This window comes from Lottia gigantea, assembly GCF_000327385.1.
Source record: "Lottia gigantea unplaced genomic scaffold LOTGIsca_24, whole genome shotgun sequence".
Taxonomy (NCBI): Eukaryota; Metazoa; Mollusca; class Gastropoda; family Lottiidae; genus Lottia; species Lottia gigantea.
In genome coordinates this window covers 352,502-374,338 of record NW_008708707.1, presented here as the reverse complement: position 1 = coordinate 374,338, position 21,837 = coordinate 352,502, and the positions used below count along the sequence as shown (strand labels likewise).

At 36.2% G+C, this 21,837-nt stretch overlaps 6 protein-coding genes across 6 annotated transcripts; 1 reads left to right on the top strand and 5 right to left on the bottom strand.

Annotated features, from left to right (window-relative positions):
• Positions 1-1,078: 1,078 nt before the first annotated feature.
• LOTGIDRAFT_116748 (hypothetical protein) lies at positions 1,079-2,309 on the bottom strand (the record flags this gene model as incomplete). Its single annotated transcript, XM_009055258.1, has 2 exons — positions 1,079-1,755; positions 2,105-2,309. 2 exons carry the CDS (start codon positions 2,307-2,309, stop codon positions 1,079-1,081), a joined length of 882 nt encoding a protein of 293 aa, XP_009053506.1.
• A 1,371-nt stretch (positions 2,310-3,680) lies between these two features.
• On the bottom strand, positions 3,681-6,098 carry LOTGIDRAFT_231884 (hypothetical protein). The gene is made up of 5 exons (XM_009055257.1): positions 6,062-6,098; positions 5,643-5,666; positions 4,641-4,851; positions 4,114-4,212; positions 3,681-3,867 (listed from the first exon to the last, which is right to left on the bottom strand). Exons 1-5 carry the CDS (start codon positions 6,083-6,085, stop codon positions 3,734-3,736), a joined length of 492 nt encoding a protein of 163 aa, XP_009053505.1. The 5' UTR covers positions 6,086-6,098; the 3' UTR covers positions 3,681-3,733.
• A 1,160-nt stretch (positions 6,099-7,258) lies between these two features.
• LOTGIDRAFT_160197 (hypothetical protein) lies at positions 7,259-9,284 on the bottom strand (the record flags this gene model as incomplete). Its single annotated transcript, XM_009055256.1, has 5 exons — positions 7,259-7,392; positions 7,953-8,051; positions 8,555-8,744; positions 9,054-9,077; positions 9,261-9,284. The coding sequence occupies 5 exons, from the start codon at positions 9,282-9,284 to the stop codon at positions 7,259-7,261; spliced, it is 471 nt and encodes a 156-aa protein (XP_009053504.1).
• Positions 9,285-10,422: 1,138 nt separating this feature from the next.
• LOTGIDRAFT_160196 (hypothetical protein) lies at positions 10,423-11,230 on the bottom strand (the record flags this gene model as incomplete). The annotated part of the gene is made up of 2 exons (XM_009055255.1): positions 10,423-10,811; positions 11,218-11,230. The coding sequence occupies 2 exons, from the start codon at positions 11,228-11,230 to the stop codon at positions 10,423-10,425; spliced, it is 402 nt and encodes a 133-aa protein (XP_009053503.1).
• Positions 11,231-13,792: 2,562 nt separating this feature from the next.
• On the bottom strand, positions 13,793-18,810 carry LOTGIDRAFT_160195 (hypothetical protein; the record flags this gene model as incomplete). Its single annotated transcript, XM_009055254.1, has 12 exons — positions 13,793-13,931; positions 14,208-14,303; positions 14,570-14,638; positions 14,932-15,128; positions 15,522-15,656; positions 15,885-15,961; positions 16,318-16,560; positions 16,967-17,249; positions 17,655-17,955; positions 18,136-18,222; positions 18,355-18,396; positions 18,698-18,810. 12 exons carry the CDS (start codon positions 18,808-18,810, stop codon positions 13,793-13,795), a joined length of 1,782 nt encoding a protein of 593 aa, XP_009053502.1.
• A 212-nt stretch (positions 18,811-19,022) lies between these two features.
• LOTGIDRAFT_231883 (hypothetical protein) lies at positions 19,023-21,667 on the top strand. Its single transcript, XM_009055253.1, has 3 exons — positions 19,023-19,302; positions 19,671-19,813; positions 20,291-21,667. Exons 1-3 carry the CDS (start codon positions 19,115-19,117, stop codon positions 20,500-20,502), a joined length of 543 nt encoding a protein of 180 aa, XP_009053501.1. The 5' UTR covers positions 19,023-19,114; the 3' UTR covers positions 20,503-21,667.
• Positions 21,668-21,837: the final 170 nt, after the last annotated feature.

Genomic DNA, 21,837 nt, shown 5'->3' with positions numbered 1-21,837 from the left:
GTACCATTTTGTATCACCCTTTGTAATGAAACCCAATAATTTGACAATAGTAGGCTTAAAAAATAGCACCGTCTGATTATAATCTAGAGTAAGGTGGTGATTCCAGAAGTGGACAAAAGTTCAACAGTAGACAACCAAGTTGAAGGTGAGGATAGTTCAACAGTGAATCATTCTCTGGAAGATAACCCAGAGTAAAGTGATGACTGGTGTTACAACAGTGAACCACCCTCTAGAATATTACCCAGAATGAGGTGATGCCTGGTGTTTCTATGAACATGACAATAGTAGGTGTACAACATTGAATCACCAATAACCCAGTTAGGTGATGCCTATTCTTTAAAATGTAACCTAGAGTGAGGTGATGCCTGATGTTTCCGTGAACATGACAATAGTACAACAGTGAACCACACTCTGACATACAACCCAGAGTAAGGTGATGTCTATTTTTTGGAGTATAACCAAGAGTAAGGTGATGCCTGATGTCACCTGCAACAGTGAACCACCCTCAAAAATATCTCCCAGAGTAAAGTGATGTCTGGTGTTTCCATAAACATCACAATAATATAACAGTGGGCCAAGCTTTGTGTATACCTCCAGTGCATTAAAGACATCAGGCCTAAAAATTAATTAGAAGATCAAATGTAAGATATTGTAAAAACGTCCATTAAATTATTTTCATAGTAGCTGGTTTTTTCACTGTCATTTTTCCACTTGTAAGTATATGTGTCAGAATGCACCAAATCAATCCATTTTTTCATATCTTTAGAGAGAAACCTCTCTGTGAGGCTTGCGACTATAACACTTCCACAGAGAAGCCGAATTTTCAGTTCAGCCTCAGCAGTTGTCTCCCCTATTGAGTCAACCTGTCCCCTTTTTGTTCCCCCAGTCTCGGAAGGCTGGCACCATCACTGAGACAGATCGAGGGGTCACCACCCAACCGACATACAGACGGACATTTCTAATGTTTTACGGCCATAATGGAACTCTGTAACAAGATGGCGCCTACTAACGTAGTTGGCTAGACTCTCTCTATATACCGCTCTGCTAGAATCAACCAACAACAACTAAAAAATATTATTTATTTGTGTTTGATGGATTTTTTAATGGCCTTAAGCTGATCAGCTCCACCCCACAATTTCTTAACTATTGCCCTTTCTTTTACTAAACACAGCTGAACTCCAGATTCCTCAGTGTTACACACTACTTGTTTGATGCTCTGAGAAACGATAGGACTCAGAGTTCCTAGATATTCTTGGAGCCAATTCCTGGCATAGTCTATAGGATCATTATCAGGAATTACTTCATCCACAAGGTTCATCTTCAAGGCGTTTTCACTATCAACTAAGACTCCTGAATACAGTAAATGTAATGCATTTTTTCTACCAATACGTTTTGTAAGTAGCATGCCCCCAGCCCAACCTGGAGTGACCCCCATTTTACATTGCACAAAACCAATTTTGGCTGATTTAGTCATAAAGCGTAGATCACATGCAGTCGTTAGTTCAGCACCTCCACCAAGAGCATTGCCTTCAATAACTGCTACTGATAAAAACGGAAGTTGATATAAATTAGAAACTATTGTATGCATGAAACAGGACATGTAGAATCCATGCATTGGAGTCAAAATTTGTTTCACAAAGTTTAATTCACCACCAGTACAAAATGTCCCATCGGCGCCATGAAAAATCAGTCCTTTTCCAGATTCCCAATTTTCTAACTTTTGAACACATTTTTCAAAATCTAGCATCATTTGACCTGAAGAAAATTTAAAAAATAAGAGCCATTTTTACCTCTCCAGGGCCGGCCTGTAGCCAGACTTGATTATTTTCAGAGGGGAAAGTAATATATCCGGAGGGTCAATAGTGTATGGTTTATAGTTGCAATAGTGGTACTGGTTGGTTGTCAAATTTTTTTCAGGGGGATGGGGATATAGCAAACTCCCCCCACCCCTTTTTTGCTCCATTAATCTGTGTCTACCAACACTTCTGATAATGTCTGAAGGCGTCTGATCAAAAAATTGATTGTGCGAATTGATGCTATCAGTGTCCTTACATACAAAATTAAGAAAACTTCTTTACAATCTCTTTATTAAAGAGTTCATTACCTGTCATGGAATTTTTTTTGGTGGGATTATTAAGCGTCATGGTGGCAATACCAGTTTTATCATCCATAATCAAATCCACCGAACCTCCTGGATATTTCGCCAGCATATCTCGTGTCTTGTTCACTTCGTACGTCTGCTTGAGAGGAGATGCCACTTCATATTTCAACCTCAATTGAGGTCTGAACCTCGGTACCCTTCTCAACATTGTTCTTCCTGAAACAATTCAAAGGGATATCGTCATCTAATTGTTTGCAGTAACAGTTTTGAGAGTTCAATTCATGACTAAAATTTAAAAGTTCTGGCCAAAAAGAAAGGGTCCTATGCTTGGATACATTTCCTTAGACTTATAAGTTTACATTCAAAATATCAAAAGATGAAGGCTTCTCCTTCAAAAGAACATTTGCCAAACTGCCATAATGTTAGTCAATTTCGCCAATATCTAATAGAGTCACCCTTTTTCAGAAATATTTTGCCTTTAACTTCTACTAAAAAAAATTCGGAGACAGTGAGACTGCAATGTCGATGAACATAAACAAGAGTTCCCTCCCTTCCGTAAAATATGAATAAACGTTACTATGCTTGTAATAATGTCACCAATGAATTTCTGATCACGAGTCATGAGAGGGGTTGCTACTCTTATACAATGTCTTGAAAAAAACTCAACCTCATTCGATCCAAGCTGGAGATCTTAGAAAGCTTCATTTGTCCATGTCCAGGTACTTACCGCTACAGGCCGCGGCCATCTTGTTTTCTTCACTAATCGTAGTTAGTCTCATTCAATCAGACCAGGTTTGGTTTTGAATAATACAAGCATCATGCAAGGTATCGATATTTGGTTTTCTGATAAATATTACACAAGAAAAGTCAGGACTACTTGAAGGGATATGTTCGAAATTTTCGGGGTCGATTTGGGTCTTAAATATATGTTAATAGTTCTCAGAAATATACGAAAATCGCAAAAAAAAACTGTGAACTAGGAATTTCTCTTTATGTCTTTTATAGATACAAAGTCTCAAGAAAAGACGAGTCGTCTTTTTAACTTTCGAACGCCGATAATTCTGGACACACCTGGATTTGAAGTCTCAAAATTCGACTGTGAGGTGTGAACGAACACAAAATTCCCGTTTCTGACGAATAGTCAACCCCCAAACGGAGGGCGAACATGTCCCTTTAACTTATAATTTTTCATGTTTGAAACCCGTAGCTCGAACAGGACATGCGGATCATTGGACAGAACGAAATATAACAATTATAAAAATGAATTTACAATAAATATTTCTACAGAAATATTTCCCGCAATTAAGATTATTTAGACTATGTCTTTCAAATTTGGAGCTTTACACACTGCTTAAGGGACGAATCGGGAAGGGACCAAATGGGAAGTGGGCAAAATGGGAATAAATAGGGGGCGAATTGGGAAGGGGCAAAAGGGGAAGGGGTGAAATGGGAATAAACCGCTCAGCCCACTGTTGTGCTATTGTCATGTGTTTAGAAACTCTAGGCTCACTATGTAATCTCTGAACACCCGGGTTAAAGGAGGGCCACTTTGAAATGTTATAAAATAAAAACAATTTACTTTGTGTGTTAATCATAAATATTTATTTATAATTGTCAGAAATAAATTATAATTTATTTTGCAGGCAAATAACAATGTGGAGGGAAGCAATTGCTCCAATAAGTTCTCCAATACTCGGCGTATTCTGTCGTAACACAGTGGCTTGGCGGACAACATGCTCCGGACATTTGTCTATAACATTCATATCCTGAAATAGAAAGTTATTTGCATGGTCAAATACGTCACTTGTATTGTCGAATACGTCACTTTCATGCGTCAAATATGTTACACGCACACCTCAAACACGTCACTTGCATGTTAAAATACGTCACTTGCATAGTCAAATACGTCCACAAGCATAAGTCAAATACGTCACTTGTATACGTCACTTGCTTTGTCAAAAACGTCACTTGATTTTGATTTCAGAAGAATAATAAAAGAATTTATTACTCACCTTTAGGGCAATCATTATTACCCACACAAACTTCCCCTGGTTTTGCAGCGCACCCACAGTTTCCTGGTGGACCAAACGGTTCAATGGGTCCCCACGCAGCTGCAAATACACAAATATAATATTGTGAATCACTGCTGCAATCTATTATCTTGGACACCGATGAAGAGTAAAATAAATGTTATTCCCAAATTTGCCTTATTGCACACCACATGGCGTTGTCCGTGAATTACAAGGGCAATAAGTCATCATTAAATAAATCCAAAAAAACATGATTGGCAGTGGGTCAATTAGATGAGATGCCCGTGCATCTAAGTAGGATGATACCCCTCCCCTTTTAACATAATGTGCTTTCCTGCATTCTGAGACACTTCTGTAAGTTGAGAGGGGGCCTATGGAGTTCAACCAGTCCCCATGGTAGTTGAGTCATTGGTGATTGGGTGAGGAGCATCCTCTATGAGGATGAAAAAGCAAATGCAGAGTGTCATCAGGTTTTCGAATGCAAAAATGAAGTTTTATTTCTTACTTACTTTCTTGATTGTATTTGATATTGCCGTTACTGTCCCTACAACTGTATCCAGCAGGACACTGGCTGGAATCGGTACAGGGAAGATTGCTAGAGTCGGTCACAACATCATCTGGGTGAATCATGTCTGGGGGTGGCCCCATTGTTGTTGGTGGTGGTAATGTTTGAGGTAGTATTTCCTTCATGGGTTTGGCAAAAGACAATCCGTTAGCTACCTACAAAAACACACATCCAGAAGTTAAAAAAAGGGATAATGAAAAAAGAGACTCCCTGCGCTAAGTGACAATTGAAGAGATTACTACGTCACTGGAACAAATGTCATTTTGCCTGTACGATATATGCGAGAGTGACGTCATTAGTTAATCTTTTTTTGACTTACATGAACCAAATACGTCGATTCATCAAGGGTTAAAAAGATATCACGTAATGACGATACAACGTCCGTATATCAAGTAAAGACGATACAACGACCGTATATCACGTAAAGACGATACAGCGACCGTATAATGTATATCACGTAATGACATACAACGTCCGTATATCACGTAAAGACGATACAACGACCGTATATCACGTAAAGACGATACAACGACCGTATATCACGTAAAGACGATACAACGACCGTAAATCACGTAAAGACGATACAACGGCCGTATATCACGTAAAGACGATACAACGTCCGTATATCACGTAAAGACGATACAACGTCCGTATATCACGTAATGACGATACAACGTCCGTATATCACGTAATGCCGATACACCGTCCGTATATCACATAATAACGATATAAAGTCCGTATATCGCGTTTGGAGAATATGACCAAATTGTTGCGCTATAAGACGCAATACTCTAATAAATTTTGTAAAAGAACTCTAATAGTAAGGCAGTAAGGGAAATCTTGTCGCCTTAGGTAAATATCTTGTCTTCCTATATGTCAACAGTTCATACCCTTATGGTATATAAAAGACATAAAACTCTATTAATCCAATAATTCAATTTCCTACCTGAAACAGGCACGGAATAACCACCTGGAAAAAGAAAAACCAAGAAAAAATTAATAGTTATCATATGACCCAACGACTGATATCATGATGACTGATCAATGCTTCCGAATGTCGGTCCGTATTGACTTATTTTTTACCAGTATTGACCGGAGCCCAAACGGAATTTCCGTTCATACGTTAACGTGTGAGCACTCTTGTACGTACCCGTTCCGCGGTCTGCGGTCTGCGATCAGAATGATTCTGGGTTCTGATCGGAGTCTATATTTTGTGCATCATTTCATTTGCGTACACCAATATCCCTACCAATCTGCAACAAGACCTGTCCGACAATGCTGATCCGACAATGCTGATCCAACAATATCGCATACCGTCAACAATACCTATATCGTTGTTGTAATGTTCAAAAAGGTCCAACTTACCGTTAAAATAAGCAATTTTATCATTTTTAGTTCCGTTTACTGAACAAGTGTGGCAATTACGAACCACATGTGTTTATATACTACCCCAAAAAAATGATTGACGTAATTCTGTCGAATCAACCAATTAAAATGTCAGGCTGTGAAAGTAGGTCGCTGGCAGATCCTATTGACAGTTTCAAGTGTAAACAACTATTCACTTTTAAGAATAATTGAAATGATTAGAGTTTACGTCCTACTTTTCTGCACCATGTGGGCTAATGAAGACGGGCAACTCCATGCAGGGCGTAATAAGGGCAATTTGCCAGGACAGCTGCATATATAGACTGCTCTTTTTCGATTTCCAACTGTCGATGGGATTTTAACTTGCACAGACTGTAGCACACGCGTCTCGGTTTATTGTCCCGACTAGACGCTTTTTCCATGTCAGCCCCTCTGCATCACCGACAGGGGGAAATCGGGTTGAAAACTCTTGAATGAATTAAAGCAGTATGTAGACTAAGAGGGACTGGATGATGAAGTCTAAAACGTGGTTGACAGCCTTTTCCGAGTTTTGCTCAGTAACCGTGACGATATCACATCCGTATATCACGTCCGAAAAACGGGTAGGGCAAATACAGTTACATAAATCGTAAATTAATAATATTTTCCCAATACATGTATACGTAAAATACGAAATTGTACTCTAATTTTGATTAGGTCGGGGTAGGCCCAGATTTGTCGGGCAACGTTTACACATTAAAATATTCTGGTAAAAGTAAATGTAGTTTTGACTGTTCTATCTTTTCTTCACTCTTTGCATACCACGTGTCATCCGAAAATTCCCTGCAGTTTCTGTAAGAGAGGATGCCAGTAGAACTTCACGGTTGCCACAATGTTGAGATTCCAGCTTGTATTGCACACCCGACTTGAAAATTCTAATACTTATATAAATAGAAAGTGGAGGTGTTCTAATTACTTGGAAAAATACCAGTTTGTCTAACATGTCCATAATTAATTCATAATTATCTAAATTAGATGAGAATTTCCAACAGAATTCCAATGAGTGACCGATGAAGATAAAAAATAAGGAAACCCATCTTTAAAGGAGAGCCATTTTGAATAAACTGATGACATGAGGTAAAAAGGTAAAAAAATAACAATATACTTTGTGTGTTAATCATAAATATTTATTTATAATTTTCAGAAATGATTTATAATTTATTTTGCAGGGAAATAACAATGTGGAGGGGAGCAATTGCTCCAATACGCTGAACGATACTGGGCATATTCTGTTGTAACACAATAACTTGGTGAACAACATACCCCGGTCACTTCCTTGTAACAATCATACCCTGAAAGAAAAACTTAGACAATGAATTAGGCCTGGGAAGAGAGGGGGGGGGGAGTGGGTTGTCGCATGATGGTTTATGAAAAACGTGAAATGCATAAGGTAACCCCCTTTACGCTTCCCGGCTATGATTTGCCATTGTACACGTAGCCTGTTTCACTTGAAATCTTGAATCAAGATTCATCAGGTCACCGCATTCGATAAACTTCAAATACGTCACTTTCATGGTCAAATACGTCACTTGCATGGTCAAATACGTTACTTTCATGGTCAAATACGCCACCTTCATGGTCAAATACGCCACTTACATGGTCAAATACACCACTTTCATGGTCAAATATGTCACTTTCATGTACGTCACTTTCATGGTCAAATACGTCACTCTCAAATACGTCACTTTCATAATCAAATACGTTACTTGTTGCGAAAAGTAAAATACGTCAAATACGTCACTTGCATACGTCAAATACGTAATTTGCATACGTCAATTATGTCGTTTGTATACGTCAAATACGTCACTTCATCTAAATTTCACACAAATAATTAAAAAAAATTATTACGCACCTTTGGGACAATCATTGTTATTCACACAAACTTCTCCTGGTTTTGCAGCGCTCCCACAGTTTCCTGGTGGACCATTGGGTTTGATATATCCCCACGGACCTGCAAATGGTCATTTTGATTGTGACTCACAAATCAACAAGTACGATGATGTCAACATTTTCCTTTTTGCACACCACGTGCCTATTATCATGTGTTCAATCGGTAACAGAAAAGTCGGACATAAAAATCGAGATATCAAACGAGTGAGATAGCTTATAGCCCCGTCACATTGGACTGCGACCATATGCGATCTTATTAGGTCGTGGTCAATCGTGAGGAAAACTAGAGAAAAGGTTAAAAAAAAAACTGCCAACTTAAAAACAGTCAACCTCATACCACGAGTTATGCGACCATATTGCGTTCTAACGTTTTTGCAACGTTTTTGTCGCGTGTGTAGGCAATTTTTCGATCGCAGTAGCAGCGCAGTAAGAACGCCTTTCCGATGTGACTGTGCCAAGTCAGTAGTGAGTCGTCTTCAAGATAAGAACACTTCTGAAGCCACGACCAGTGCTTCCGAGAGTTAGTTCAGTGTTGGCTTTCACCCCCTATCACCAACTTTTTACCTTCTTGATTGTATTTAATGTTGCCGTTACTGTCCCTACAACTGTATCCAGCAGGACATTCTTTGGAATTGGCACAGGGAAGTTTGTTGGGATCGGTCACCTCATCATATGGGTTAATCCTATATGGTGGTAATTCTGGTGGTGTCGGCTGTGGTCCTTCCGTGTATGAATAGGACGTCTGGGTAGAAACCTAGTAGAAAGTGATTCAAATGCAAACGCCATTGGGATCGTTTTAATGTCCCAATTCACGGACACAACCGAAAATAAGAAACAGAACAAAGATTTCTTGACCAAACAAAGTGACTGCTTGTTGCTCTTCTGATTACGTTTCCCTTATTGCACACTGCACTGTCTGTCTGTCAATAAAGGGAAATAATTCAGGGCATTGAAAGAGGGTTATTATGTCAATGCATTTCATCGTCTATCAAGTTTAGTCCGTCCGTCGGGATATACAAAAGACGTAAAACTTCATTCTATTCGTAATAAAACAAATTCTTACCTGAATCAGGCATGAAATGAACACCTGCAAAAAGGAAGCACAACAAATTTGAATTGTGGCGCCATCTAGCGAACGGAGGTTCGTTTAGTTTGCATCTCTGCTAGAACTAAATCTCTTAATCAATTACAGTTCTATATGGTTCTTTGTAATACTGGTCGGGAAATCGGGATCCTCTTCATCGTTTAAGTTCAAAAAGGTCCAACTTACCGTTATTATGAGAGGTTTCATCATTTTTAGTTCCGTTTATTGAACAGGTGATGCAGTTTCAGACGACGTGAGATTATATAAGCCCCAAAACCAATGTGATTGACGTAAAAAATAAATATAAAAAATATGAAATAGTTATTTTCAGAATATGTAACAATGTCTACGTCCACGTACAATGTGGAGCATATAATGACGTCACCCATGTCCGCCAGTCTGACGGTCCGTCCACAATTGCTCGTAAACACTCCATAAAGTACAATTCTTTACGGAATATGACGAAACTTAGTGAAATTGTTTATTATTATCTAAAGATGAACCCTATTGAAAATAAAAATATTGAAAAAGATTTTAAAGCAAGTTATTGCCCATGTTTTAAAAAACGCGTTCAATTTTCTTAGCTCTTAAACACTCTAAAAGGCACAATATTAAATCAAACTTAGTGAAAATGATAAGTGACACGAACATAAGGTAGCATGTAAACATCGTATAGAAATCAAAATTAATTCCACTCTGACACTTGAATGACACCACGATTCCAGCTTGTTTTGAGTGCATGCTAAATTTGGATCTTTAGATATACTTTTCATATCAGTTTTTATTTATTGGTTGACATTAGTCCTTTGTGATCGGATGTCAATGTCAATTCTTAACAGTTGTTTCTGACATTGGAATTTCGCCCTATTGCCATCTTGATTTTTTAATGAAATGAGATGTTGTAAACGTCCTACTTGTCAAATGAAGCAAATAAGTGCAGAAGATATGTCTTCACTTACGGGTTTAACACAAAACCGAAACCAGGACATTTTATTTATTTCTGGGTAGAGCATTCCCTTTACTTTGCTTAATTGAACTAAATAACACATAACATTTTGCGACAGTGGCTCATCAAACCCTTAATTTTAGTGACTATGGTAAAGGTATAACGTCTGCTTCGTTATCATTGTGAAGACTGAAGATGTGACACAGTGTTAAAACTGCAAGAACCACAAATGTCTGACTGAAAATTGGAATGGTGCGAATAAATGCAAACAGCGCTCCCAATACACAATAAAGTTTTTAAAACCTTTCTACAATCCCTTTAAGAATACCAACATATATATACATAGACCATTTTTTTATTAAACTAAAACTGCTTTGAATAAAGAAAAATAAAAAAATAAAATCACTGAGCAAAAACATCGGGTGTTAACTCCATTTTATTTTGATGCCTTTCGATCACAGTGTCCGCAACGTCGCCTTTATCCATCTCGCGGAGGGCACGTTCCAGTTCCCGAATTCTCTCCCTTGTTTTTCCCTCTTTAGTTAACTCTTTCCACATCAGAACGCATTTCTCCGATACAGAAACCTTCTCCGATGGGCTGGATTGACCGAAGCCGTTAGGGTTAACATCAAAAATGTTCCTGATAATTGCTGCAGTAGGGATATTCAACAACATGGCGAACATGATAATGTCAATGTCGTTCTCTTGCCCCAAGAAGCGCGCTAACAACGTCATACTGCTTTCTGAGAGAACTTCGACTTCCTTGGGTTTCTGAGGTGGTGGTGCATCTTCTGAAAATATCAAAAGGATTCAAACTATATTGCATATTGAAATTTCTTTTATCCAAGAAGTGGCAAGGCCATAGCTCTTGTCTAACTTTTGGACTGGCGGCAAGAAAGGAGTCTTATCTCTTCAAAAATAAAACTGACTGAAATAAATGAAGTTTTCCGTCTCGTCTCGACTTAACATTAGAATCTGCCTCCTGTGCGAGGACATCCGACAGGCTAACATACAGAACAATGAGGAAGTATATCAATCAGAAATGATGAAGAACTTCATAATGAAAAGTGGTATCAGGTGTCTAGAAAAGTAAGCACATCTGGCCTGGCACCACAACCGCAATTGCTACTCAATATTATAAATCAAAATCGAAACACTACACAACTAATCAGCATAAAAATCAAAACTAAATCCTACCTTGATCTGCCATTTTGAAAGAATATATTGATATAATAATACTAGTAGGCCTATATCTTATCTTTTAATACCCTTTATTCAAATAGCTATACTTTATAATGGCCTTAACTACGACATAAACACATTGTCGCTAGCCAGATATCATATCAATGATCATCATTATCTGTGTATTGTCGTATTAGACAGTCGGTTATTGATTTGTGAAAATGATTGAAGAGATACTTTCAATATAATCCTGTTTTAATTGTAAGGATATGACATGAAATGAATGGAGTTTTACGTCTAGTGCCGCAGTGGCGTTTTTAATTTCATTAATTAGTAGGTCAAAGAATTGTCGAGGGGGGGCTCACAGCATCAGGCATTTACGAAACGATAAGAAATTTGAAAGTGTGTGTGTATAAGGACGGGGGGTCGGATAGTGGTGCCAATCCAGTCCAGCCTCATTTCGTGAAGGGGGGGGGGGGGGGGGGGGCATGATCGTGGCACCAATAGTGTGGAAACACAACTGTCTCAAACACAGTGTAGGCCTAATCTGGTTTCTACATGAAAAGTGTATGACCGTATGCCTTCAAAATGTAGGAAAAGTATTAAAGCTATGTTTTTACCTGGTTCGGCTCCTTCCGTAATAGGTGTGTTCATCATTATATAAGTTTAGCCATTACTTTTAAACCATTTCTTTAACAAAATCAAGCAGGCAAAATTAATTCGGCTTCATAAGGAAATGAAGAAAGTGTTGCATTATGACGTCATTTGCTAGGCCACGTAGAGACAATGGTCTTTTGATTTAGGTCGGCTATCACCTTGATGACCTTGGACATGTCATCCGTACAAATTCCCAAGCTTTTACCCCCCCCCCCCCCCCTCCCCCCCTCCTTATCTTAGTAAGCATGTTACCTCCCCTTCCCTTTCCCTCCCCTTTTCGCATCCTTTCTTCCTTTACTCCTTTATTTTCCTTCCTACTTTCTTTTCTTAAATACTTATTTAAAGCCAACTTTACGTAAAACTTTAATACAAAACAATAGAAAACAACAAAAGCACTTCCAAAATAAATATAAACTATGCCATACTGCAACGTATAAAAGGGATATGGTCCACTAAAATTTTTTTTTCTCTATCCTTTATTACAAAAAATATACAATAATACAAACTTGAGCTAAAAGAGATCTAATTTGGCAAGTTAAAAAAGCACTAGGCAGTATTGTTCAACAGGGCTGTGGTTTGGTACAATTGGCCGGTCATGTCTGACAAAATCTACAGATGTACAGATTTTATCATTATTATTAGTATTATCGTCATCATTATCATCAATATTATTATCATTTTCATAAATATTATTATTTTCATTATTATTATTATCATTATTATTTTCATTATTATTATTATCATTATCATCAATCATCAATATTATTATTATTATCATTATTATTTTCATTATTAATATTATCATTATCATTATCATCAATATTATTATTATTTTCATTATTATTATTATCATTATTATTTTCATTATTAATATTATCATTATCATTAATATTATTATCATTTTCATTAATATTATAATCATTTCCATTTTCATCATTATTATCATTTTCATTATCATTATCATCAATATTATCATCATTTTCATCATTATCATTAATATTATTATCATTATCATTATTATTATCATTATCATTATCATCAATATTAATATCATTTTCATCATTACTATTGTCATTATCATCATTATCATTATTATCATTATTAACATATTTCTACTACATTAAGTTATTAAAAATACACTAACTAATATCATTCTAAAAGCACCTTAATAAACATACGTCTTATTTTTCTTCCAACAACTACTGAATCAAGTACTAAAATTCATAAAATCCATAAAATTCATAAAATTCATAAAATCACAAAATACATCAAAATACTGGTACAAAATCACAATATTAAAATATAATACCACTGACAACTTGTACAAATATAAAGGGTCTTAAACTTAAAAAATTTACCCAGATAATTCAAAATTTATTCATTTCTGTATCAAGTGGTATCTTAAACAAATTCAGAATGAGAAAAAATAATATTAAGAATTATTATGTAAATTTGGAATGCTTAGACACTTGGGCCTCTGGAATGCTTAAATAATTGGAGCACTAAAAGTATACAGGAGCTTAAAATTCAAGCTTAAGCTTAAAGCCAACTTAAAGGAATGTTAAGATTAAATCATATTAAAAAAGTACAAAAAAATACACAATTTGAGATCAAAATAGGCTTTTGGCAAATACATCTAAAGCACTAGATGCCCCCCCCCCCCTCTCTCTCTCTATTGTTCATGGCCCCCATGACATCTTCCACACATGAATTAACTTAGATTTAAAGCAACTCTGACTATTTTTGGCATTACCCTTGGTAAATGAAGATACTAGTCCTCTTCATCCCATCTTCCCAGAACACAAAATACAAAAACATCATCCAAACATCAAGGAATGAGTTAACAAGAAATTAAAGCAACTCTGACTATATTTTCTCCATTACCCTTGGTTGATGTAGATACTGCTAATTCTGCAGAACACAAAATACAAAGTCATCTTCCACCCATCAAGGAATTTAAAGCAGCTCCAACTATTTTTTCTACAACCCTTGGTAAGTACAGATACTGTTTGCTTTCCTGTTTATTCTGATACTCAAACTGGCTACTGTAAGAGGAATGGGTCTTTTCCAATCTACAAAACATAAAAAAAACACCTTCATTTCAGTCTCTGGAAATTCAAATTTTAATTTCATGCTTTTTCACAGTTAACTCAATCTTGCTCGTTTTTTTTCTCCTAGTTGTCCACTCTAAACCCTTCAACTTATCTTCTTAATCACCCATGAAGGTTTATAAATTTATCTTTAAAAGTGTCAAAATTAAACTTCTATTTTTCCCTAGTTTGGCAAGCTCTGTATAAGTAAAAAAATGAGTATTATACTCACAATTATACTGTATAGAGTTAACTTACGTTTCTTGGCCTTGATCATCAACATGGTTTGGTAAGTTATGATGATTTATAAAGTCTAACACTGCTAGATATACACGACATTTGTATTCTTCAAAACTGAAAATAAACATCCATATATTATATTGATAGGAAATCTGGTTTTCAAGAAATCTTTTCTGTCAACTGATCCTTGGTCATCTGTCAACAAGGTCATCATAAGGTCAAATTTTAGTGTAATTGCAAGAACCACAGACGTCTGATTGAAAATTGGAAAGGTGCATATCAATGCTATCAGTTTTCCTTATACACATAAAACGTTTTTCTTAAAGAAACCAAATGTCAAGAACTGAAAATAATATCAATTTTATAAAATAAATGTTTACCTATAGTAATTGTTATTTGAAGTATATACGGAGATATATTTCACTAGTTTCTCTAGACCACAAGTTGTCCTGAAATACACAAAATACAGTGATAGTAGGTAATATCTCCATTATCTGAGATTTTGGTCATTGTGTAGATTTCAATGGAGTGAAATCCTAGAAAAGTAAAGAGCTCAGTTTATGCTGTTGATATGTGTTTGGGTATAAAATTCTCACCAGTATAGCTAGTTTTGGAAATGGAAGTTGACTCTCCTATATCAGGTATAAGCCAAACTAAACTCTACAGTTGGAAATGGAAAAATTTCCCTCATTGACCACTGTTTGGCAAAAACTCATTGAATCAGATCATTTGAAATGTTTACCTATTAGTTGAAAAGTTGCCAATGATAGAAGACATCTTTTTATCCAATAAAACATGTTTCAGTTGATTGTGTGCGGGACTGTCTGGCTGTAACCATGGAAACGCATCTTCGTCCTCCAGGGGACCATGTAGACATTGGCCACTCATCCATTTGTGGTTGTTCATTGTGTGATGGATTATACCAGTCACAAAACTGTCCTGAAAAAATATTGAAGATTAACTAAAAGATGCTGTGGTATTCAAAACATTATCAAAACATAATATAAAGGTAGCATCTTTCAGTATAAAGGGATTGCTAAACTTACTATGTGTATAGGGGACACTGATAGCATCAATTTGCACCATTCCAATTTTCAATCAGACTTCAGTGGGTACTGTATGTATAGAAATGCTTAACCATATATGACGAGCAGAACAATATATGACATTACTATCTCAAAAGCTGCTAATGGTATCTAGGGACCCTTGCGATATCTACATCTTATCAGAGGTGTATCTACATTTTATAGAACTATTTATGTCCACAACAAAAAAATGACAGACGGACGGACAATTAACATCACCATATCCATTTGACTAATATCTCCAAACCTTGAAAGCCTCTTCATCTGTTGAAACCCATAAGGATCCAGAAATTTCGGCACAAGTTTTACTCGTTTCAAGGAAATGGTTGATAATTTCTGGTAACCATGGCAACAGATTTTGACAATTAGTATGGTTGGATGCCTAAAGAATAGGGACAAATAAAAAAAATATATATATCAATATGATAAGCATTTCTTCTTCGACTAAATGTTTCATTCCTTTACCACTTCAAGGCAAACAAGTAAATTCTGAAGCCACGCCCAGTGCTTCCAAGTCAACCCTATATCGGCCTTAAACCCCTATCACTAGACAAGAAAACAACTTGAAGCCAACCCAAATCCTTAAAGATTTAGATAAATATAAGATTACCTGAACTATGGTTTTTCCAATAAATTTGGCTCCATCCCACATATCAAAGCTTCTCTTAATTTCTGGATATTTCTTTCCTGTTGGAAAAAAGATGGACATATATTCCGTGGAGCAAAGCTTTTCTATCTGGAACAATCTATGACATTCTTGTATCACAGAATGCAGCGTACGCCAGCAAATACAGCAAATCAGAGCCCTCGCCAGAAAGGCTGTAAACATGAGGGCATTTTGCTTTCTGTCAGGGACTCTGTATTTGCTGGCGTAAAATCCAATCAAATCGCTGCATTCTGTGATACAAGAAAGGTGGCTCTTGCAGTCAAGGTATAAGACAAAGTTTATATAGTTTGACAATGTGTTTTTCTCAGAGTGTGAATAGATGACAATGTAATTAAAATACCAGGATATAAACAGGCATAGGAGAAGGTTCACTTACTTAAAAGGTTGTTAATTTTTGGCTGAATGTTTGTGACTACTTCAATCACTCTTGCACCAGACGCTTGAACTGATTGAAGAGCTTGAATAAAGGCCTGTAACTCTAATTTCTCAGAATCCATTGCGACATCTACACTGTCTTTATCAAGTATGGAAATATATAACACATCATTGGATTCATAATCTAACACACAAAATGTCAGAAATTTCATCAAATCTTCAGATTGGTCTCTCAAACCACACCCTGGAATAAAATGGAATTTTACACCCTTATTTTCTGCTCAGTATTGAAGGAATCAATAAAAGTGGCAAAATATAGCTATGGAAATTCATAAATATACAAAGGATGGGTCTACAGGTGCACTCCCTTAAATCAAAATGGTTCCAAACAAATTTGTAATTTTCGAACATTATTATAGAAAAACCCATGGACACACATCGTCCATTTTTCCAAGTGACTCTTGGCGATATTTATATCTGATTTATCTATGAAATCACTAAATTTATTTTGTTTTTTATTCTGTTGATGTACCTCAGTTTATCCTCAAACAAGATTGATCCAATCCAGAAGCGGCAGAGCTAATTTAATGCAAGATCTTAGGAAGTCTCACCTACTAAAATCCAGTGTTACCATCTCAAACTTAACTTACCCACTAAAATGACATCTCTTCCATTTAATGCTGACAATATTTCACGTTGTTCTGAATTCCAATAAGATAATATTTTGGGCTGGACGAAGTTACAGTTGAAATATTCAAACGATTCAGAGTTTATACAATCTATATTGAGAAGTTTAAATAGTAACGCTATTTGGTTGTAATTACACCCAGACATCACAATACCACACGCCAATATCAGATCTCCCAGATGACCTTCACCTTGTAATGACGGCTGCGATGACCATTCTCTTATTGTATGACCTTTGGAGCATGCCTTAAAGGAAGAAGGAATGCTTGAATAGACTTGAATAATTTAGGAATTTAATCATCTTACTAGCTTAGTAGACAATCCAATCAAATCCATTCATTTACAAACTTCAATGATACAAAAAAAGGTTACTATTTCAATTGCAGTCAAGGTATAAGTACAAATCTCATAGAGCTCAATTTCAGCTGCCTGTAGGGATAACGTTTGTTCCCTTTGATTAGCCCAATCATGTCAGAAAAGCCGGACATAAAACTCCATTCCATTTCATTAAAAGTCTGTAAATTATCAGGGTTCAATTTTTGAGATTAAGACCCAAGATCTTGGGATTATCTTTTTAAACAAAGCTGAACTCATTTTCATCAATGAAAGCTTCAAAAACAATACTGGTAAATCTAGTCTAAAAAGACATACCCATATAAAGTAGACAGTAGTTCCAGTCTGTTTTTTCACCATACTGACGTCAGCTCTACAGTTTTTAATGTTACAATGAGATGGAGGGTTCTGATTGGCTAACTGTATCAAACAGCTGTTATGAACAATATATGCGGATTCTCTTGAGGCAGCACATGGGTCTGTGACATAGGCTGGGTGCAGAGTGGTCTGGTTGATTCTGGTGGCATCGTTCTCAATACTGTGACCATAGTTCAGGTTGAAAACTTCATCTATAGCACTTACTGGTTCCAGGTCTAAATCATTCTCTCTTTCTTGTTGCCTGTTGAAATACATACTATTGTAAGGGGTTTTGATATGGTTGTAGTTACCAGTCATGTCTGACTAGATTCTTGGTTGTTGATTTGGCTGAAGTTTTTCAGAATAGAATAGCAAATTGGTTGTATTTACCAGTCATGTCTGACTAAAGTTCTAGATTGACAAGAAATACCAAGAAACTTACGGAAACTGTACACCATATTCACTGAGATCAAAACTTTGAGTTTTTGTTGCTTTATTCATCTTTCGAGATTTCATGGAACCTTTACGCCTGAAAATGAATTTAGAATTAAGATCACAAAATATTGGTCATTTCTCTATTCTTCTTTGATGTACAAACAAAAATTTGATAAAGAATAACTTACCTCAGTGATAATATTTTGAGAAAAATAAAAAGGCCTACCTTTTACTTGTTCCATTTCTTGGAGAATCAGTTTGAAGATAGCTGAAATCAGGAAAAAAATATCTGATAAATATGACCACAAACAAATCAAGAAGACTTTTAATATAGCTTATCCAAAATAACCTGATGACCTGATGAGTAAGGGCAATCTTCTCCATATCAACTTTTGGAATATTCATAGATACAACACTATGTGTGTAAAATCTTTTGTCTTGGGATTATCTGTTATCTGATACAATGAACGAATATACATCACTGTCACTGGTCTGCAAAGTATCAGTATCTTTCCATTCCTGAAGACTGCAGGTGAAATTGTATGTGACAAGTGATGTTCCATACACACCTGTCAATGAGTAAAGTAGCTAAAGCTTCATCAGACAGTTGTAATACTGATTTCAGCTCATTCCATCGAAGTCCCTCACTCTTAATGTCTAACCGACCTCTTTCAGACGCCATTTTCTTCTTTATCAAGACATTAAATCATAAAAAAAAATTAATTATTTCTGTGAATCATTGGAATTTGACGCCATATTGTTTACATTGACTTCAATGATTATCCAGCCTTTTTTATAGTAAAAACACTGCAGTGAATGACGTCTGGATAACAAGAAAATAAGCTACTGGCTCAACTCTACTTCCGACTTGTTTAGCCTCTACAAAGGTCAAGGTTCAATCAATATTTGTCAACAAAACAACGTGGTGAAGTTCCATATTTTGACAGATTGAACATGATTGGGGGCTAGTTCAATCATTTTGAACCATGTCGGGTGGAATTGAAGTGAATACTGCCTATAAAGGCGTAGCAGCCTCATGGCTTGGTCTAGATCCTAACTTTTATTCAAAGAAAAGAAAGGCTCTTGCTGACGATGATGATCCTCTGACATCCACTAATGGCGGTGGGACCAATTTCAACAAACATAAAAATTTCAAGAAACACAGCACTACAAGGTTCATTCCTTTATGCAATCTGTTGAATTATATTCAAGCCTGCGATTTAGAAGAGGCATTATCCTATTCATTCATATGAGGCCCCTATTCTTTTTACTCATTGTTACACTAACAACATGTACTGTAGGCCTACTGCCTGAATCATGCAGTCAGCAGTAGTTAATGGGTGTGTTTAATCCCTGAAAGATCATTGCCAATATGTTTCTACCACACCCAGCTGGTAGAAAAGATCCTTGTGAACCTAAGTTGTTTTCCTTGTAAAAAAAAAATTGTTCTTAATTTTCTTATAGCCCTGTCCATGGAGTAAACGATCGTAAAATGGCTACACATAACTCCAGATTCATTAAAAAGTTATGATTTAATTTAAGGTCAGGAGAAAAGGACACATTAACCAAACATCAGAGTCACGAGAAGAAAAAATCTGAAGTCATTAAAACGAACAGTCTGATAAAGAACAAGATAGAAAGGAGATTACAGTTTAATGCTAGAGATAGACATCCAGAGTTTAAAGGTGGGAAAAATTTAATTTTAATGGCTGTGCCAAAAAATGAAATGAATGGAGTTGTACGTCCAACTCTTCTGCACCATGTAGGCTATTGAGTACGGGCAACACCATGAGGACAGCTTCATTAGCTTTCTCTGTTTTGATTTCTAACTGTCAAGGAATCTTTAACGTGCACAGCCTATAGCACAAGGGGCCTCCCAACCGAAGACTATAAGCTTTTTCCATGTCAGCCCCTCTTACCTGCAACACTGACTGTAAAAAAGAAAAACCTTTTTTACGTGTAAGCCTTTGAAAAACTAGTGGCCTTGAATAAGTAATATTTTCTCATTATTCCAGAGCGGTAAAGGGGTACAGATGATCTTGGAAACTAAGATTGGACCAAATGGTCAACATGGAGTAGATTCCCTTGAGTCCTTCTTTCTTTTTTTCTTTAATTTGATTTTGTTTTAAACTTTCCCACTTTTGATCTTCTTCTATTTTCAGGTAAAAAAAGGACAATTTGTGAAGAGGAAGATGAAGAAGAAAGTAAAAGTTTTCAAGTGAAAAATAAAAAAATCAAACCTCAGACGGCAGCAGCAACGAGTACGTCTCAAGGCCAGACAATTAAAGACCTCAATACTCGGTTACTTGATCCTGGGCTTTCTAAAAAAGCACGAAAACGCATCAGAAAGAAAATGGCTACTTTAACTACTTGAAATAACTGAAATGATATCATTGAGAGTTTTGCTTCCTGTTTTTCTATGCTAGATAATGATAACAAACTCTTTAAAGATACATTACCTCTTAGGATGACCAAAAAATTGAGATTTTTAAATTGGTTAAAATTTGTCTTTGTTCATCAGTGGACTTACCTGGTGTCATAACTATACAACATAATCCCTCTTTAATCCAATTAATCCATTAAACTAAGTAATAATTCATTCAATTAAGTAATAATTCATTCAATAAAGTGATTTTGAAACATGCTTAGAAGCGTATTTCACCAATTACTTAGTTTAATAGATATATCATCTTATATAGGGATTCTATTCTTTAGTCATGGCACCTGGTAAGTCCAACAAGATTGATCATCCATTCTAAGTGGTACTATCTCTTTAATCAATTGAAGAATGCTTCAGATTATGACTAAATGATAATGGGAGCTCAGAAACGCAACAGAACAAAAATAGCTTGATGTTACTGAAATGAAAATAATTGTACTTTTTCTTCTTACATTTCTTCAACTGAAAAGAAAGGATCTCTTTATCAACTTAAAATGACTGAAATGATTTGAATTGGGTGTTTTATATTCAAATTTTTATCTACCTTATTGGACTTATGAGGATGGGGCTTATATTACTGCAACTGATAGTTATTGGCAGGGTGTGCTTACTCTTCTAGACACCTTATACCACTTTTCATTATGAAATACTTACTCAATTATGATTGATATACTTCCTTGTGTGAAAGCTCATTAGCTGCTACCAATGTTTTGCCAGTATGTTGTATGGATTTGTTCTTGGTTTATTTATTTTCATGTGCCTTATTAGACCAATGAAATATATTGGAGTCAATCTTCAGCGTCTTATGGACCATTTTTTGGAATTTTACTACATTTTTATAAACATTAATGGGATATTGGAGTTAGCAGGACTGCTGGTCCAGTCAGCAAATCTTGGCAGCTCAATAGTCCATTCCATTGGTCTATTGTTTGAGTAGCTCTTTTTTTTCACCTTATCAAGGCAGCTTTTGAAGGATTTAGCGATTTTGTCACATTTCGGGTCATGCTGAAGACTATTGACATATATTCATGACACAAATCGACCCCCAAAAATGGTGAATCTGTCCCTTTAAATTGTTATATAAATTAAAGAGTTAAATACTATTAAAAGCCTCTGTTTTCATTGGCTGTCCCAGACTGGAGGTACAAGTACGGGATAGACTGATTCTATCGGGGGACAAATGTTGACTAATTTTTAAAATTAAAGTGGGGGGGGGGGGGGGGGGGGGGGGGGTGCATTTAAACCCCCCAAACTCCATTGGGCGGATTA

Coding starts and splice junctions, on each gene's coding strand:
- LOTGIDRAFT_231884 (XM_009055257.1), bottom strand. CDS start 6,085: ATGATAAAATTGCTTATTTTAACG. Junction 5,667..6,061: donor TAAAATTGCTTATTTTAACG/GTAAGTTGGACC, acceptor TTCTTTTTCCAG/GTGGTTATTCCGTGCCTGTT. Junction 3,868..4,113: donor TAATAATGATTGCCCTAAAG/GTGAGTAATAAA, acceptor TTTCTATTTCAG/GATATGAATGTTATAGACAA.
- LOTGIDRAFT_231883 (XM_009055253.1), top strand. CDS start 19,115: ATGTCGGGTGGAATTGAAGTGAATACTGCCTATAAAGGCGTAGCAGCC. Junction 19,303..19,670: donor AAGAAACACAGCACTACAAG/GTTCATTCCTTT, acceptor ATTTAATTTAAG/GTCAGGAGAAAAGGACACAT. Junction 19,814..20,290: donor TAGACATCCAGAGTTTAAAG/GTGGGAAAAATT, acceptor TTCTATTTTCAG/GTAAAAAAAGGACAATTTGT.